General features: G+C 38.9%; 1 protein-coding gene across 5 annotated transcripts in view; it reads right to left on the reverse strand.

The window, feature by feature from the left end:
* Window positions 1-764: 764 nt before the first annotated feature.
* Window positions 765-19,935, reverse strand: part of LOC117397946 (chromaffin granule amine transporter-like) — a 41,377-nt gene continuing 22,206 nt past the window's right edge. For 3 of the 5 annotated variants that reach the window (XM_059008389.1, XM_034912568.2, XM_059008390.1), the window contains exons 3-16: window positions 18,723-19,089; window positions 18,176-18,234; window positions 17,518-17,601; window positions 16,693-16,785; window positions 14,800-14,889; window positions 14,471-14,514; window positions 14,281-14,341; window positions 13,313-13,408; window positions 10,362-10,440; window positions 6,960-7,011; window positions 6,805-6,868; window positions 4,074-4,193; window positions 3,411-3,544; window positions 765-2,671 (exon numbers count right to left, since the gene is read on the reverse strand). In XM_059008389.1, the coding sequence (XP_058864372.1) occupies window positions 2,561-2,671; window positions 3,411-3,544; window positions 4,074-4,193; window positions 6,805-6,868; window positions 6,960-7,011; window positions 10,362-10,440; window positions 13,313-13,408; window positions 14,281-14,341; window positions 14,471-14,514; window positions 14,800-14,889; window positions 16,693-16,785; window positions 17,518-17,601; window positions 18,176-18,234; window positions 18,723-19,089 (1,454 nt within the window). In that variant the 3' untranslated portion in view covers window positions 765-2,560. Of the gene's footprint in view, window positions 2,672-3,410; window positions 3,545-4,073; window positions 4,194-4,549; window positions 4,666-6,804; window positions 6,869-6,959; window positions 7,012-10,361; window positions 10,441-13,312; window positions 13,409-14,280; window positions 14,342-14,470; window positions 14,515-14,799; window positions 14,890-16,692; window positions 16,786-17,517; window positions 17,602-18,175; window positions 18,235-18,722; window positions 19,090-19,935 lie in introns of those variants that run through there. The other 2 variants (XM_059008391.1, XM_059008392.1) reach the window with 2 other exon arrangements.

Here is a 19,935-nt window from a genome sequence, read left to right on the forward strand (position 1 = left end):
AATAATATGTTTTAAGTATTTGCTATAATGAGAAAACATATTATTTAAAACTGACAAGTATTATTGCTTGTTCACGACTTTGCCATAGTGATAAGAAGATTAAAACCTGGAGCAGTATTCGATTTACTTAAATGGGAAAATGGTACAAGTTTATTCTTTGTTCTATTGAACAATAAGACTTCTAGACATTATGATATCCATTGAAGTATAGAAGTTAAAAGGTGTTGTGTTATGTTTTTGTGTTAAGTTTGTAATAATATACTATAATGTACCTTGTTATTAATCCACTATACTATTGTCTAATGATGGTAGATGGAATCCTTATAATGTGGTTATTTGAAACTGCTGCAGTGAAAAAGGGCCTCATATGGGCTGTAGAGAAAGGAGGGGGTCATCTTACATTCCACTTCAGCAAAATTGCAAATCTCATAGACTTGTAGTGTTAAGGTTTATGGAGTTAGTGGTTTAGTACTGATAAGTAAATGTCTTGAAATAATATGCACAAATCATGGCTTAATGGACAGGTCATATATCTAATAAAGTTCTTTGCACAGACACTGACCTTGGAAAAAACAAGAGACTGTGGAAACTGCTAGCAGTAACATATTCCCAGAGTCAGGTACAGGTCAGAGCCTGGTCAGTGCATCTCTTAAGGGATAAATCATAGTAATGAAAACTATTACCACTTAAACTTAGTGAAACTAAATGACTTGAATATTGTATGAGACAAACTTGTGTCAAATACTGTTAGACAATGGTATATGGAATCAAAACTGACTCATTAACAAAATGATGAAACAATATGAAGTTAAAAGAAACACATACCTTTAATTTAGCATAATATAATCACTTAGAAGATGATGTCACATATTAAGAACATCTCTCATATATAACACATATAAAATTAGTGTTTTGCATGCAGTAGTGTTTTTATATTATATTATAAACCAAGATCCTGGGAACCTTGGTTCACTTAACTTTTCAGATAAAGGAGGGGCTTGGAGGAAAGCAAAGAAATGAGATCACAAGAGTTGCAACAAGTGTGAAGTTTTGAATTTATTGAGTACATGACCCCTATTAATTCTGAAAAGTTAGTCCGGATCTTTTGAAAACTATTATTTGTAAAATGGATAATAACTGTCCCACCTGATTAATGATTGGATTTAATTGAGGCATCCCATGTATTCCAATGAGATGAAAAACCTATAAAACTCCAGAGTAATTTCAATGGGTACCACACTCATCCCAGACAGGGCAAGGTGGTCCATCTTTTGCAAACCGACACAATTGAGCTGATTGAATTCAGTTTCATTTGCCTGGTGAAGACAGCCATATCCTTTTACAATTTATATTAAAGGGTAAGCATTAAGCAATTATTATTATTATTTTTATCTCACATGTATTGCCATAAGGGACTCACAGTTTTGTTGAATGTGCTGAAATAGACCATTGGGTACTTTAGGTGACGTATTCTTGGCCTGCTTGTCAGCCTTGATTAACACATATATACATGTATTAAAGTGTTAACGTTGATATCTGTTAAGACACTGGACTGCCCAGTGTGTCTTTCAGCTGGGGATACGACATAGCCTGTAGCTACTCTATCCAATATTTAACCGTTAATAAACCGAACGAGTACTAATCATACTCCGATTCGTAAAAAACTTTAAATACATGAGTCTGTCAATTTCTTGAGTTCTATATTAGTCATCTGGATATACTGCGGGTCCAGAGCACGAACTATATCCCACTAGGAGTAATAACATCTCTGTCCTCCTAACGTCTCCCCTGAGATAAGAGTGTGTGCTGAGCAATTCAAAAGAGTACGTAAAAGAATCTGAACACGCGGATTTCGTGACAGGGCGCATCCAGCACTCTACGCGAGTGCTTTTACTAGATGTGCCACTAGGCACTAGCCTTTCATAAAAAAAAAAAAAAAACTAATTTTCACAGAGCAATATAGATAAATACGTACCCGAGGGGACGTGTGTAGAGGTACGGGGAACCCTGGCCAACCCCAGTGTATAGCACAGCTGAGTGTAGGACGGAGACCCGTGCTGACCGGATTAGCGGCAGTGGGGGCACTGCATAAGCAGCACTTTTGTTTGTAGTTTTATTACTGTGTTTTATTTTCCCTTTTTCTTTCGCCTTCTGTTTTCATTATTATTTTTGAGCACTTGAAGGTGCACGTATTGGGATACCTATGTTGGTAACCCCGTGGTCCTGGTTTACTGTCGGCAGTATCCAGACCATGGACAACAGCGCCCTCTGCGGGCTAATCTAAATAAAAAAAAAATAAAGAAGTAAAATAAATAAATCTTTTACAAATAAAATCTTGTGTCTCCCGTGTCAGTGAATCCCCCCACCCTTCCACAATAGGTTTCTGGTTTGGTAAATGTTTCGAGTACATTCTTCTGTTAATGATCTGAAGCAGAGATCTTAGAGGGCATACTGACTGTGTCTTGTGATGGTGGAACTTTGGGGGAGGGGAGGGTCTACAAATACAAAATAGAACACAATATTCAGGGGGAGGGGTGAGTTAAGGACAACTTCCAAAAAATCACTCTTGGCTCTCCTCATCAAAGCTTTCACCACTCAGTGGAAAACCGTGGCAGGTATTCTGGGTTCTGTAGCTTTCGGTGGGCATGGGACACTCATGGTTCAGAACTGCCTAAGTGAAAGAAAATGCATTGTCAATAAAATACACAAAGAATGGACAGTGATTATGAAACGAGGCATGCTTGTACAGTACTCTACTTCCTTGGTGTGGTTTAGTACTGAACACGTTAGGATCTATTTCACTAAGCTAAACAGCATCCCTTTTCCAAAATGTCTTGACTGTCACCTCTCTGCTGTATAGTCAGAGACCTCTGTTCCCATTGCCTTTTCAGTAGCCTCTTTTCTCCTGCCAAGCTAAACCCTGAAACCACAGTGGCTGCCCAGATGGCAAGTCAAACCAACCCCACACGGAGCTTAAAGGCCAACTCCACAGGTCCCCAGCCAAGATCGGCAACTTAGTACAACCTGGATTTGAACCAGCAAGCTCCAAATCTCATGAGCCACATAACCTTTCTAGGTGAGCCACAATACCGCTCTATTAGTCTACTCAGCAGGCTTTGTGGTCAGTCATGAGGAAAAGCAGAGAGGGTGATGGGTAGAGACAATTTTTCCCTCCAGGTGAAATGACCAAGGAGGTGCTAAACTACTTGAAAGTAAGACCTGCAAAGAGAGCTTTCTTTAACCTGGACGTCATCTTTTATAAAATTTAATTACCAGATAGTTTATGGCATTTGTGCTATTTCAATGTAAATAGAAAAAGTAAATGCATGACAGAAGACTGATGCAATGATTTCAGCAGCTATGATGAGTGTCAGTAGCACCTCTGATATTTTACTGCTTAATTTACTCACCATTTTTTCTTCTCTTGCTGTTGGGTTCCTTAAGAAGCAGCACAAGGGTGCGTACAATATATTAATAACCCCAATTATTACCATGAGGCTTGGAAACCCTATGGCTCTAACAATCGCTCCACCAGTGGAAGGACCTGAAAGACAAGAGAAAATAAATATTTATTGGGAGTGTGTATTAATATTACATTTAAGCAATAGGTTTACACTTACTAATAAAGTCACAAAGTCTCAGCTGGTGCCTTCTTTGGTGTACTAATCAGGAACTGTAAGTGTAGGTATGACGGGTGCTGTTCACACACAGCCCAGACAGGGAGGCACAACAACCCTTGCCAAAGCAATATACAAATACCTACAGTTTCTTCTGCTTTTACCTTAGGTAAATCATTTGTCCTTAGGAAGAGCTAAGTGGCATCAGTATTACACCCATTAAAATAGACCTCTTTGTGTGCAGTAGTTAGCCTGAGATTAGTTAAACCTGCACTGCCATTTGAGGGTTGACCCAGATTTCCATGCCTGCTGTTTCAGTTTTCTTATTTCTTATGAACCTTGTTTTAAATGAGAATACATGTTTGTTATAGCATGCGCTTCTTTGAAAACGACAAGGTGAATGGAAGCGCATGGCCGGCAGTCCTGGATGCTGTTTGATGACTGTACATTACTTACCAATTGCAAATCCGAGGCAAAAGGCAACATCCGCAATGGCATAGACACTACCATACACAGACGCATGGCGAAGGTCCACCAGATATCCCATAATGGGCATCATTGAGGAGTCCACCATACCTGTAGAAAATCGAACAAGTCAATGAACAGAACTCTTACTGAAACCCTATACCGACCAATGGAACCCACAGCTATGACCAAACGTTTTGCATCCCCCTATAGAATTAGCGAATTAACTTGCTTCATGAAGTTGAATGAAACCTGCTGAATAATGTTACGTTAACATACGGAATTACACACCGCTTTGTAGTTTTCCATATACTTAATGAAAAACTGACAAATTGAAAAATGTGGCATATGACATACTGTACTTCTGATAGGCTTTTATATTATTTTGTAGTTTCTTTGATTATACAATGTTAAATAAAAGATCTAAATTATGTTCATATAGTTTTTTTTTTATTTTATTACTCCTCAATCCTAAAATTCTAGGTGATGCAAAACATTTGGCCGTGGCTGTATTCCTCGATTGCAATGAGAACCATTGCTACTTCTGTGCAGCAGGGAGGTAGTCTTGCCACATCACCATGATCTAACAGAGGCAATAGAACTAGTCTTTATCACTTTTTAATCACACTACCAAAAAGAATTCAAGTACATATAGCTAACAAAAAAATGATTGCAGTCACTTTGTAGATATCACATTTTCTTAGATGAAAAAGGATGAAAAAGGCATTTGTAAACAGCGTCTCTTGCATTCGTTCCCATTTTACACTTCCTGTTGAGTTGCTTCTGTCAGTCCTTGTAGAACAAACAATTCATAATGTTTCACTTTTTTAGACAACTTCCTGAACAAATTTTTTTTTTTTATAAAATAACTGGTTCACATTTGAGTACCATTCACTGCTTTTCCTATTGTCAATGGTGACCGGACATACAGCGCTGAAATATCTGCAAGGAGCATTAGATAAACATTCTTTTTAAACAGCTAAAAAAAAGAATTCACCTTTACCATAATGTATGCGTTTTTCATGTAGGAAAATCTGAGACCTATGGAATTATGGCAATATATATTAGGTAAAATGTACTGGATTTATTTTATTTGTATCATGTACTTTAAGCCGTCCTAAAAGTGGCAGGTGTAAACACAGTATACAACACTTTGATTACTCAAGTTGAATCATAGAAAAATAATAACTAGAAAAACAAAGAATGCAATCACTACTTTCTATTGCTATCAGTACAAAATGGCTGAAAGAGCTTCTTGGTGCATGGAAATCCATCAATACTAGTTAATGTGCTTGAGATAAGAAATAGTCCTTTGTAAATCAATCTACCCTTCATAACTTCCAGATGCGGGTTAATTCAATAGATGTTAATTTCAGTCTATTTAAAGCTAATTGTTTGTGGCTGTTCCGCTACTACATTATATTAAACACCATTTGCACAGACCTTTAAATGTGTTCATGTATCCTGTACAGTTCTAGGACTAATGAGTTTAATTTATTTAGGAGGATAGGAGGCTGTGTGGTCCAGTGGTTAAAGAAAAGGGCTTGTAAACCAGGAGGCCCCCCAGTTCAAATCCCCCCTCAGCCACTGACTTATTGTGTGACCCTAAGCAAGTCACTTAACCTCCTTGTGCTCCGTCTTTTGGGTGAGACATAATTGTAAGTGACTCTGCAGCTGATGCAAAGTTCACACACCCTAGTCTCTGTAAGTCACCTTGATAAAGGCGTCTGCTAAATAAACAAATAATAATTTAAAGTGATCACTACTCTTTAAAAAGTACATGTTACGATCAGCACAGAGTGTGTCTGATTATGGACAGCATCACTTGGGTTAGCAGACCTCACTGTATGTGCAACACAATTTGTGTTGTCTTAAACAGATTAAACACAAAAAAGAGTGTTTTGAATTTAGCTTATTTCTTCTCTATTCTGCCTTCACCTGGTTTTGAGATGCTTGAGCTTGTCTGGTTTGAACAGCCTTCCTCATTCCATTTGAATCATGTGACTTTTCAACTATATATGAGAGTGTAGGCGGGGCTGGCATAGTTCAAAGGTCCTGTTGTCACATCATTTGAATGGAAAGAAGAAAGCAGCTCACAATCGCTGTCCTTACAAAGGTACCACCAAATATTCCTGTCAGGACACAGCACTCTGATTGGCCATCATATTATTGTTAATAAAACAATGAATAAGCCTCTCCCGACACCGAAACCCTAAACCTAAGGTCAGTATCCTATACTGCAGCCATTACACATCTAAAGTAGTTCATGTTTGGCAGTGAATAAGCATTATTTGTTACTTTAAAAAAAAGTGACCGGAGGTGCTGACTTCCTCAGTTGTCCTGACAGGAATATTTCGTGGTACCTTTGTAGGCACTACCTCAAAATCAGCTCTAAGCCAGATAACTATTCAATACTGGGTAGCAACAGATCCCAGAACAACTCGCAATGATTGAAAACCACATCAAATAGAAAAGAAAATGTAAAAAACAATTCAAATGACAACTGAAGCTTGGAGAATGCATCCAGTGTTCATTTAACTGATGCATTTGTTTTCTTGATAGCACTTTTTGCTAATTTTTCAAAGCCTTGCTTTTTACGCATTTAACCTAATTGTTGTAGAAGCACCGTCGCTATTAAATCACACTATATCTAACATATTGCAAGTAGAATCATAGGGCGTACAAAATAGTAATGCATTAAACATATCTTCACTATACTTACCGATTGCAAAACCAAGACCCCCATTTGGACCAATGAGTCCGTAGATATCTTTTGCTAAGGGGACCTGTAATAACATTTAAAAAGTCTAAGTAAATGTTCAGTGGAAATTATGAAATAGAAACCAAATTGCTAATAGAAGAGCTCAGGGGACTTACACAGATGAGACTAACACCCACAATCAACATGCCAATCATGGAGCAGAGCCACCTGCAAAACAATTGACATCATTATATTTATCATACTTAAGCATAAATATTAAACGCAGTGGCAATTACCTGCAACATAATGAGGGCTTCTGTTTTTCGGGTTTTAGTAATTGTATTTTTCGGTGGTATTTTTAGCTATTTTCGAATTTTATGTAAACTTTTTTTTTTGGGCTTTCGTTTTTGATATACTGTATGAAATTAGTGTTTTCGGTTATTTTCCAAAATACTTGAGCTTTTTTTTTCTTTCAAAATATGTATAGTAGTAACTTGATAGTACTTGCTCACTTAAGTTGTACCTTCTTTCCTTTACTGTCTTAACGAAATCCCTATGGTCACGGGCACATTCTTCTGGGGTTTTTGTGTGTAGGCATTTTTGTACATTTCGCCACAATTCTGTTTTAAATCCCCTGTATTTTAACTGTAATACAGCTTTAAATCCCGCTAACAAGCCGCCATCCTGATTGTAATCTCGTTTTAAATCTCGCAGGCGGAGTCTCCAATAGAAATGTAGGAATGTGCTGTCACTCAAGAGTTGGGGTGGGTTTAAAGTGTTCAGAACGAATCAATGATAGATCCAAGTCAGGAAGGCGGGACATTGCCCAGCAGCTGTAGGAAATGTATTTATTATTATTTTTGTAGTATGTTTTATTTTTTTTTAATGGTAAAAGGGTAAAGTCAACGTGAATTGATTAACCATTTCTGGTGTTTATTGTCTATCCATCGATTTCATTTTTTTTGTATCGGGGGTGTTTTATCAGGTTTTATCAGTTAAAACCGGAAATCAGAAGCCCTAAACATAATTAACTGCATTTTGAGTGCCCCAATACAAAGGCAATGGCACTTAACATAAGACAAGGGGCCATATTTTCAAAGCATTTCCTCCAGTCTTTAATTAACCATTATTTTTTTAAAATGGGGAAAAAAAATCATGTAAATGTTACAAGAGGATAAAGAAAAACACCTTGAGAGTGCTCAAGAGAACTTAAATTGCATTACGTAGACTGGAGTAAACACTTTGAAAATGTGGCCAAAGGTCATTTATTGAGAACTAATGATCGCTGCAGAGGATATTAATGATATTATAAACCAAACAAATGTTCGTGTGTCAAGACATGTTTAAAATGTGTTTACGGTTATATTTTTGTCTGGATCACTTACACCAGGGGTCCCTGATCCTGGTCCTGGAGGGCCGCTGTCCCTCCTGGTTTTTGTTCAAACTGTACCATAAATTACTTAATTTGACCAATTAGTGCTTATTAGAAGCTTAATTGGTCCAATTAATTTAGTATAACGTTAGAACAAAAACCAGGAGGGACACCAGCCCTCCAGGACCAGGGTTGGAGATGCCTGACTTAGACAGCTTGAAATGTATCTTGTCGGTTAAAGAGAGTTTTAACATTCACAGGTTAACACCTGTTAAGCAGAGATTTCTTAAGCACTACCAAAGTTTCCAGCCAAGCAGCCTTTTATTAGCCCATTCATAAACCTGTAACATCAATTACAGGAATAGATAATACAAAGTTAATTCTGGTTCAAAGAAAATAATTATAAATTAAATAATGGATACAACACACTACCACAACCACTCTGAATGACTGTACACATCATACAAAGGCATAAGGAAAGTAAAACAAATCCAATAAAACAAAACTGTAAGCCATTCACCCATAAATACTAAAAGGTATTGACTGGAGCTTTCAGATTATTATGGAGAAAACGCTACACTACATTATATACTATAGAGCAGGAGGAGCCAGCAGACTTGAAAGGCCACAGTTTCTAAAGCCTTTCTGGAATGAGAAAATCAAAAACACTAGGAGTACATAAGAACGTAAGAAAGGTTACAAACAAGAGGCAGCCCATCTTGCTCGTTTGGTTGTTAGTAGCTTATTGATCCCAGAATCTCATCAAGCAGCTTCTTGAAGGATCCCAGGGTGTCAGCTTCAACAACATTACTGGGGAGTTGGTTCCAGACCCCCACAATTCTCTGTGTAAAAAAGTGCCTCCTATTTTCTTTTCTGAATGCCCCTTTATCTAGTCTCCATTTCTGACCCCTGGTCCTTGTTTCTTTTTTCAGGTTTTAGAATTTTTAATGCTTGAATCAGAGCGCCGTGTAGTCTTCTTTGTTCAAGACTGAATAGATTCAATTATTTTAGCCTGTCTGCATTTGACATGCCTTTTAGTAGTGCAACTAGTAATTGGAAAGTCCACCAGTTGAGGTAAAAATAGTCAAATGGGTCAAATAGTCGCCACTTAAAAACAAATATGAATAAATCATGTATGTCTGGTGCTCTGTATGCAGGGGTGTACTGCTGGGGGGTCGGGGGGGAGCACGGCCCCCCACTTCTCTTGTGCAGGGAGAGCACCGCTTCTGTACTTCACTTGTAGAATATTGAACGGTTTTGCTCCTTTTAATATATGGAGAGATCAATGTGTATAACCCATACAATTAAGCAAAGAATACAATAACCATAAGAAACCCTTGAGAGATAAAGTGTGCCTCTGGTCTGGAACAACAGGTGTGAATAATGTAAGAGAGGTGAAGGGAACTTGTATCAACACTGTGCTGAGGTGTCAGCGTTTTACAATTAGATGTAATAATTGTTACAGTTCTTATTTTTAGACCCATATATCAGAAATCAAGTAGATAAAATAAGCTAAACATTTACTTAAAATATAAAACTCAATCGCAACAAACAAACAAAGGGTACCTGTGGCCTTACACATTTTTTTTGCAAACTGATGCACTTCTGTTTCAAAACCTCAGTCTCATTCGCTCTTAAGCGGCTGCAATAGGACAGTGAGACGAGCTGATTCTGGACCAAATCATTCAATATACGAGAAGGGGGAGTGTTATGCATAGAATTAATAATAATAATGACGGTGTTTTAATCATGTGTGTATTAGTGTATGAAACTGGTTGAGAAAATATGTACAGTATTTGTGTATTATTTATCTTTAATATAAATAGCTGTTAGGCAGTTGCTTTACAATAGTTCCTCAATACCTGATTGTTTGAATTTGTAATCAATTGGTACACTTGTTAGCCCTGTCAAATACCGTAACTACTAGTGATAAACAGTGGTTGTGTTGAGTGTATGGGGAAACAGGGACTGCAGACTGCGTGGTAGGGTTGCGAGTGTGTGTGTGTGTTTGTGTGTGGGAGGGGGGGGGGGGGTAGTTAATAGTGACCCCTCACATATACCTCTAAATATAGCACTACACCACTGTCTGTATGTGAATGTACCGTTTCTTAACACTTTGCTATTTGTGCACTATATTTTAATTTCTTTAATGATCATTTAACAATTCCTGTATACAGCTCTCAAACATTAAGTGCTCTGTACTTACCTTCCCATTTTGTTAGCAAGTATAGCAAACAGGTTTGTGCCAATGAGGTACGATATACTCGCTGGGAGAAAAGCAATACCTAAGGAATAAAATGGTAAATTATCAAGATCAAAACACAATATATCACATTCCCGAACCTGTTAAACATAATGATTCAATAGTCGCTCATTTTAAACTTAATTTAAACTCTATAGCTGACACAGATTTAAACTTACTTTTTCAGTAATACTTTAATGGTACACTGTACTAACAGTATATCCCGTGATATATTCGTCGCTCTGTGACCAATACGTTCATATCAGTCAGCCTGTTGGGTACAGATAAGGACTACCTCATTTAAACACTTTACACAACACTTCACTCTGTATTTTGAGTGCCATTAAAATTACCTAATCGTTATTGTTCAGTGCGGAAGGCAATGGAATGATGTCATCTGCTTAACATTTAAGATTGCTGAGTCGTAGCAAGCCTAAAGTGATATAACCCTAACACTAACCCCCCTTAACCCTCACCTGAACCATTTTCTTACACAATTGTGTACTTATACAGTACTGTGCAAAAGTTTTAGGCAGGTGTGAAAATGCTATAAAGTAAGAATGCTTTCAAAAATAGACATGTTAATAGTTTATATTTATCAATTAACAAAATGCAAAGTGAGTGAACAGAAGAAAAATCTACATCAAATCAATATTTGGTGTGACCACCCTTTGCCTTCAAAACAGCATCAATTCTTCTAGGTACACTTGCACACAGTTTTTGAAGGAACTCGGCAGGTAGGTTGGCCCAAACATCTTGGAGAACTAACCACAGTTCTTCTGTGGATTTAGGCAGCCTCAGTTGCTTCTCTCTCTTCATGTAATCCCAGACAGACTCAATGATGTTGAGATCAGGGCTCTGTGGTGGCCATACCATCACTTCCAGGACTCCTTGTTCTTCTTTACGCTGAAGATAGTTCTTAATGACTTTCGCTGTATGTTTGGGGTCGTTGTCATGCTGCAGAATAAATTTGGGGCCCAATCAGATGCCTCCCTGATGGTATTGCATGATGGATAAGTATCTGCCTGTACTTCTCAGCATTGAGGAGACCATTAATTCTGACCAAATCCCCAACTCCATTTGCAGAAATGCAGCCCCAAACTTGCAAGGAACCTCCACCATGCTTCACTGTTGCCTGCAGACACTCATTTGTGTACCGCTCTCCAGCCCTTCGGCGAACAAACTGCCTTCTGCTACAGCCAAATATTTCAAATTTTGACTCATCAGTCCAGAGCACCTGCTGCCATTTTTCTGCACCCCAGTTCCTGTGTTTTTGTGCATAGTTGAGTCGCTTGGCCTTGTTTCCACGTCGGAGGTATGGCTTTTTGGCCGCAAGTCTTCCATGAAGGCCACTTCTGACCAGACTTCTCCGGACAGTAGATGGGTGTACCAGGGTCCCACTGTTTTCTGCCAATTCTGAGCTGATGGCACTGCTGGACATCTTCCGATTGCGAAGGGAAGTAAGCATGATGTGTCTTTCATCTGCTGCAGCAAGTTTCCTTGGCCGACCACTGCGTCTACGGTCCTCAACGTTGCCCGTTTCTTTATGCTTCTTCAAAAGAGCTTGGACAGCACATCTGGAAACCCCTGTCTGCCTTGAAATTTCTGCCTGGGAGAGACCTTGCTGATGCAGTAGAACTACCTTGTGTCTTGTTGCTGTGCTCAGTCTTGCCATGGTGTATGACTTTTGACAGTAAACTGTATTCAGCAACCTCACCTCGTTAGCTGAGTTTGGCTGTTCCTCACCCAGTTTTATTCCTCCTACACAGCTGTTTCTGTTTCAGCTAATGTTTGTGTTTCAACCTACATATTGAGTTGATGATCATTAGCACCTGTTTGGTATAATTGTTTAATCATACACCTGACTATATGCCTACAAAATCCCTGACTTTGTGCAAGTGTACCTAGAAGAATTGATGCTGTTTTGAAGGCAAAGGTTGGTCACACCAAATATGGATTTGATTTAGATTTTTCTTCTGTTCACTCACTTTGCATTTAGTTAATTGATAAATATAATCTATTAACATGTCTATTTTTGAAAGCATTCTTACTTTACAGCATTTTTTCACACCTGCCTAAAACTTTTGCACAGTACTGTATATATCGTGAAAAAAGATGTACACATTAAGGACACTGTAACTATGCATAATAACATTGTAATTATGTGTAAGTACACATGTATTTACTAAGTAACTACTATGTCAATACACAGTAATCAGAGATATTTCCTGTAAAGTGATACCTCATCCCTAATTCCCTCGGTAAGCAGGTCATGCAGCTCAATTCCTTTATCCAACGCTGGATGTAAAGGTTTATGGTTCCATCTCTGTGCTGTGTTTGAATTGAACAAAGCCCAGCATTGTGCCTAATTCAAGTGTGATGTCGGTATCATCGGGGCTGCTGTATATCTGCAGGGTTCAGGTTATATTTACATTGTGCTGTTGAAGTGTAATAAATGAATAGCTATCTGCACTCTGATTGGCTGAAACTTGACACTGAAACTTGAGTGTTGATAAAGGGATACTTCACAGCAGCTACCTTTTTGGAATTTCTTATCTGCTTAATATCCTATTGTGTGTTTTGAATAATTCTCTACTGATGTTCCTGGTTATGTCATAATTTACCAGGATCATAACGGTTGTCCTTTCTCATCCACAGGGGCTGCTTCTCAAAATATAAAAGTTGAATATCTGCACTGAAGTGGTTTAAACAATGCAGCTGTAACCCCCCTCACATTGTGTTTATAAAAAATTGCACTGGAAATAGCTGGCAAACTCAATGTTTCAGGGGCAGTTAACTGAGCACACACCAAGTCATTGTTGCACAGGCTTCATTACAGAAATTCCACTGTGCTCAGGCTTACTCACAGAGACTGCCCATACACATCATTCTCTAGACTAAATACAAAAACATACCGAGCTGCCAGTTTGGAGAGCACATGGTCTGCATCATCCATATTGGCAGTGTTGGTTCCAACATTGCAACCCCCATGTTGGCAAAGCATATGGACCCTGCAGAAAAACAGTCGATTTCAAGGATTTAGAGTCAAAGAGAAAGTTTGCATAGAATATTAAAAATCTCTTCAAATCAACCCATGAAGGTTAAGAGTTTGTCAAAAGTACATCTGTGTGTATAGATGCCATCCTGTGCATTGGACACACAGCACAGTCCTACAGTTAACACGGTTCATGATAATCATGTTTTTCATTAATATGAAGTTCATTCGCTGTGTGTTATAACAGAAAACTCTGCACAGTTTGAATAGCCAGATCATCTTGCCCAAAACTGCATGAGATGACATCTCTTATAACAAAAAGAGATGCCCTAACCACGTCGTATTCACTTATACTATATGTAGGATACAACATTTTGCAATGTATTAACATATTAAATATTATTTTACACAGATATAGTACATGCAGCATATTTAGACTATTATTTAGATTAGTGTACAAAGAGATACTAGTCTTATGAGTGGATAAAATCAAAGACAAAGTTGAGAATGTTATACTGGTGAGGGAGTTGACTGTCTCGTTGCCTCCTCTAGTTACAGATATCATATGACCTCTCTTTTGCTCTCCTAATGAGCAAGAATGACTGTTATTTATTTTCACTAGGATTCCAAACTCGTGTATCTTGTGCTATACAGAAACATCACAAAGGCTCCATTCACAGCATCGTACAGCAGCTTTCTGCAGAAAGACCGATTAGTTCTGACAGAAGCAGCACATGAATGGATTTTTTCAAATTAAAATCCAGGACCTTACGTGAGACAATACTCTCCGACCTTTACTTTTATCGGCTCGGTAGACTCGGTTATCGCTTAATACATTTGATAATCAACATTATATTTTTCACAAGGATGTGCTGAAGAAAGTATTACCTGCAGTAATGAGAATATACGGATCCCGTAACAGGGTTAATAAAGACGGGCCCTGTGCAGACTGAAAAAAAAAAATGAATGAAAAACATTTGTTTAGACAGAACATGCATGAATGAATTACTAATCAGGGGTTAATATTATTGTACATGATAGAGCATACAACATTATATAAAATAGCAGAATTGCTCACCTCGGGAGAAACCTTCGAAGGCTGAAGTATAGAAAGCTGCAATGCTATATTGAAAACAACAAAATGCTGTCAATACATTTCTGATTCAACGCGGAATTATTATTTTGTTTTTAATGAATTTCATACAACGTTATCTTTTCCACCACATAGAGTGAGACAGACAGGGTCAGCTCAGGGGTCCACTTTTTAAATATTTTTTTGAAGGCAGGTTTAAATTCAGATACAGGAAGAACTGCAATGTCTGATCTGGTGATATTTTTCTGGGGCATGCTTCAGAAAACATTGCTGACAGCAAGTATAACCCTTAGAAATGTATTAACCATCTTTACCTCCATCCATCAGCGCTAAGCAGGCCAGAACCAGGAAGGGAGCTTTCTTCCCAACAAATTCGTACATCACACTTCCAAAGGGGGCTCCAACTGAAAAAACATCAAGAAAAACAAACAAACACACACTATTACGCAATGGGATTTTTCTCAATGTCGCGTGTCAATTTCAGTCACAATAATGGGCAGGTGCAGGTGCTTTCCAGGTTATTTCTTTTTCATGAGGAAGTTTTACATGTGGATGAAGGAGTTAGAGGGAGAAACCATCGAGGAATGGTCATGACACTGAAACGTCTTGTCAGGGTGCTTTACTGATCTGACTGCCCACAGTGGTCCTACGCTGAAGGGAAATGGTAGCACAAGTGCAGATACTATATTTTTTTAAATATTATTTGTCAAATCATTTTACCCCAAAGTTCAATTACGCTTCCTCCACAGAGCAGTTCCCCGCAGCAGCTCACGGGAACTGAAGGTCAGCGGTCTGCTAATTGTGCCCTAACCTGCAGAAGCACCAGAGCCAATGCAACGCTCCAATCCCCAGCAAAGGAAGGTAACTTTGCACAGCCAGAAACCTGCGCCCCTCTTGACTGTGTGACTCACCCTGCACACCACGCGGCCATGTCAGCCGCAGGTACACAGTGGTCATGGTTTTCATAGCTTGACATGCCAATAGCATACTTGTAGTCTCTTACAGAAGTGCTGTGGTACTTTATTTGTACCTGGGTTCCAAATTCATTGTACTGGCATATTTTTTTTATTAGAATCCTATCATATGGTATTTTTCAGTCTGCTCTAGGAGGGAAATGGTAGACAAAAAGTAAATTAAAACTGCATATTCATTAATTATTCAAATGTAAGGATTTTTATTGTGTTTGCTATAACTCCTAAAAATGTCTGTAACTATTTGTAAAAGTAATAACGTGGGCATTTGATATCCCAGTAGACTTTTTTTTAACAAAACACAATAAATCCAGTCTTATTGCTTTTCTATGGTGACATTCAATTTAAGAACATATCAAGGGCAGCATGTGGTTAGCACTGCTGCCTCACAGCTCCAGGGTCCTGGGTTCGATTCTGGCCTTTTTGCAAGTTCTCCCCATGTTCGTGTGGGTTTTCTCTGAGTACTCCACTTTCCTCCCACAGTCCAAACACATGCTGGCTAGGTGGATTGGCCTCTCTAAATTGCCCCTTAGTTGCCCTGTGATGGACTGACGTCCCGTCCAGGGTGTTGTCCTGCCTTGCGCCCTGTGTCTGCCAGGTTAGGCTTCAGCTCACCGTGACCCTCTATAGGATTAAGCGGTTACAGATAATGGATGGATGGAAAAGCGTATCAACACAGTGCTTTTTTTGTTTGTGGCGAGTTCAGCACTCTGTCTGGAAGTCAGATGGAACAGCACTACAAAGCAGGGAAACAATATCGGTCATGAAACAGCGCTGTACTGTTTGAGTGAATCCCCCTGTGACAGGATGAAAATTATATAGGAAACTAGGGAGCAGGAAGCCCAATATAGGCATCCTGTTAAGACACAGGTGGCCACGTTGATCGTTTCATTGATGAGTAATTACATCTGCCACATGCTATAAAAGCAGCTGGTTATAGAAGCCAGCTGGTCATTTTTTGGACAAGCAGGAGAGGGTGTGGCTGCTGGGAACTGCTGCCAAACACTTGTTATTCTGCCTGTGAGAATGGCTAGGGGCTTCTGTTAGTGCTCCAGTGTGAGCTAGGCTTTTGTTTTTCTTTACATTTTTTAATCAAAGTGCTCACAAGAGCTTTAATTGCGTATTTGTATGGAGTACTCTGACACACAGCCTGACTACTAGGCCCGCATCTCCACCCTCCTACAAGCCTCTTTAGCAGTCGTGTTGTGGAGTAATGACTGGAGCAGGGTTTCTTACAGAGCACACCCAGAGCCAGTCCTCCCAGAGCAATCCCCATGGCCGTCCCTCTTTCATTGTCATCCGTGTAAACACTGGCCAGCATGCCAAGACCTGCAAGAGAGGGCAGAGGAGATAAGCAGAGTAACACTGAAGACGTACACTTTGAGAATTTTTATACCACTGTATCCACCCTTTCTTTCAATTCTTTCAATTTGACGTGAAATATAATTGTTCTCTATTAAGGTCATTGCACAATGGATCCATCATTTATCACCTGTCATCTCTAAATAGAGATCAATCAATCAATTGATGAACTGATTACTGATTGTCTTTTATAGCTTTTATTTTGCAAACCTCAATTAAACATTCACTAATCGTTTAATCTGCCTGGTGCCCGATTTTGAGTTTCACACAGCTAGCTACCCAGAAACACAAGCTTTCCTTGCTGAACTAAAGCTCTTTTGTTTCTGTTTGTTTTGTGATGAGAATGTCAGATTCTAAGAAAAAAATCAAAATAATAGTTTGCATATATGTATTAGGCTGAAATGTTTGTCTGCTTATAGGTTCTACCTAATTTGAAACTGTGGATGACTATGATATTATGTTAAAGAATATATGCTATAGGCGGCTATGGAGCTGACTAATATCAATTCAGTTTGGCTTTAACCTGATCCGAGTCAAACTGCCAGCACAGACCATCGACAACCCACACAGCTCCACCCGTAACCCGCCAGTTTAACAGCAAATTGACTAATAAGACAGGCTGTGCGGAGCGGACTGTGCTTGGCAATGATGGATGAGCTTCTTTTCACCTCTGGCCTGTCAGTTCAAGGTTCAGTTCACCTGCAACAGATGAGAAGGACGAGCCGATTCCTTGAAGCATTCGTGCCAAGAACAGCAAGATGTAGGTTTCAGAGAAAGCAAACACTGCAAATCAAGGAAGAAGTATGAGATCAGAGAGCTATGGCACGCATCGGACGAATACTGTCTGTAGGATAACAATACTGTACTAACAATACTTATTTTGTAGAGATTAAGCTTTTATTATTTTATATCAACCTCAGAAACTTGTAGTGGAGTAATCACGTCACTGTGAAGTCATTGTGAAGCATGCGGTTGCAATCCATGATCATGTAAATTGCATTTTAGAATATTAATATAGTTTTGCAAAAATTCCAATCAGTTTTAAAATACAAAACAGTTTGTTCACAAATAGAGCCACCACATATGATCAACTACATATTATTTTTTAAAAGTGGCAAGTAGTCAACCTATTTGACTATTTTTACCACAACTACCGGTATTTGACTAATTAGTGGTTCTACTCCTAGTTGTAGTTAAGTCAAACCGTTATGAAAGACCAAACCTACGGAAGTACCACCTAGGGGTATTCATAATTTAGAATTATCCAAACGTTAAAATGTACATAGCAAGAGCAAATAAAAGTAAACTTATTTGAATTAGATCAAATTTGATAAATATTAACTAATTCTCTGCTTACTTATTGTCGATAGGAACATGACCACAAAGCCAGCAAACATCGGAATGTGGTATCCAATCCTAAAGGAAAAAACGATATACATTTTACAGCTATATTAAATGGGGTATATTTCATACTTTACTAATACTAATGCATTCCTCCTCTTGATTAGAAGTCAGAGAATCGTAAATAACCAGCCTTCTTTGCTCCACTGAAATCAATTGACAATGTGACTTTTCAACTCTGCAAGCATACACATAGAAAGTAGGTAGAACTGAAAGGTCACATTGTCACATGATTACAATGGAATGAGAAAGGCTGTTCAGTCCCGGCATTTAGGATTCTCCAGACAAGCTCAAAGCAATCTCAGAGCCAGGTGATGACAGATTTAGAAAACAAATGTTAATAACTCAGAATGATTGCAAACATCATAACACAGGGACATATAAAAATGACATTAAAGTATATTAAAATGACATCTGAAGCAGCTTACTCTTTACATTGATCTCTCACATGCTAACAGCAAAGGATTACAGTACATTAAACCTCTCATTTGAACGTGTTTTACCTGTTAGTAAGAGGTCCAACAAATGGATTCATAACAAGCTGCATTAAAGCTTTGGAGGCGAACAGGAGCCCGACCCGGACATTCTCCTCCATGAGGATGTCATTGTTTTTTACGCAGTCTCTGTCTCTGACCGCTGAGCCCTCTTCTGTCAGCAGAGAGCCATTGACAGTCCTGCTAAAGTCCCTGCTGGTGCTGTTGACAGTGTCGTCTGTGAGGATGATTGTTGTGTTGTCATAGTATGAGATGACAGAGGAGAAAGTAGCGGCTTCGTAACCAGCCTGCCCAGGAGCTGAGGTTGTGTTGTGGGTTAAAGAATCGTTCACACTCTTGAGCTCGGTGGCGTACAGGAAACTGGGGATTATAGGCACTGAAAGAAATAAGAAAGATTTTAGTACAGCACAGTCAGAATTAGTTTCAAGACTAATGTAGGGCAGCAGTGTGGAGTAGTGGTTAGGGCTCTGGACTCTTGACCGGAGGGTTGTGGGTTCAATCCCCAGTGGGGGACACTGCTGTTGTACCCTTGAGCAAGGTACTTTACCTAGATTGCTCCAGTAAAAAAAAACCAACTGTTTAAATGGGTAATTGTATGTAAAAATAATGTGATATCTGTATAATGTGAAATAATGTATAATGTGATATCTTGTAACAATTGTAAGTCGCCCTGGATAAGGGCGTCTGCTAAGAAATAAATAATAATAACAATAATAATAATAATGTGGGTCTGTTCAGTTGACCTAAGCGATCTAAATCCTGCTTTCCATTACATAACTATTTTTGTGACATATTTGTACGAGCAGAAATGCAATCAGTCGGTGGGGCAATGTGTGGTGAGTGAGAGGTTTTAGCAGGTATGATTTGGTCTGGAGGAAACCATGCAGAAAAAAGAAGGCAGTAATTGTAGCTAACAAAATAGCTACATACGTTTTCCATGCCATGCACATCTATTCATTATACATAGCGCTTGTACTTCCTTGGTCATTTCACTTGGAGTGTGAAATAGTCCCACCCCTTCACTGACTTCTTTCCTGTCAATAACCAATCAGCTGTATGTCCTCTTGACTGGCATGCTTTCAGCTAGTAACACGCTTGGACTCAGAAGGCACTGCTGAGGTGAAATGGATGTGCGGGTGCAACATACACATGGGAGGGGTCATACACAAAAAACTCTCATTATCATATAATAGACGTATCCCCCAACTCAACACCACACGAC

Source organism: Acipenser ruthenus, chromosome 37, assembly GCF_902713425.1.
Source record: "Acipenser ruthenus chromosome 37, fAciRut3.2 maternal haplotype, whole genome shotgun sequence".
NCBI classification, from domain to species: Eukaryota; Metazoa; Chordata; class Actinopteri; order Acipenseriformes; family Acipenseridae; genus Acipenser; species Acipenser ruthenus.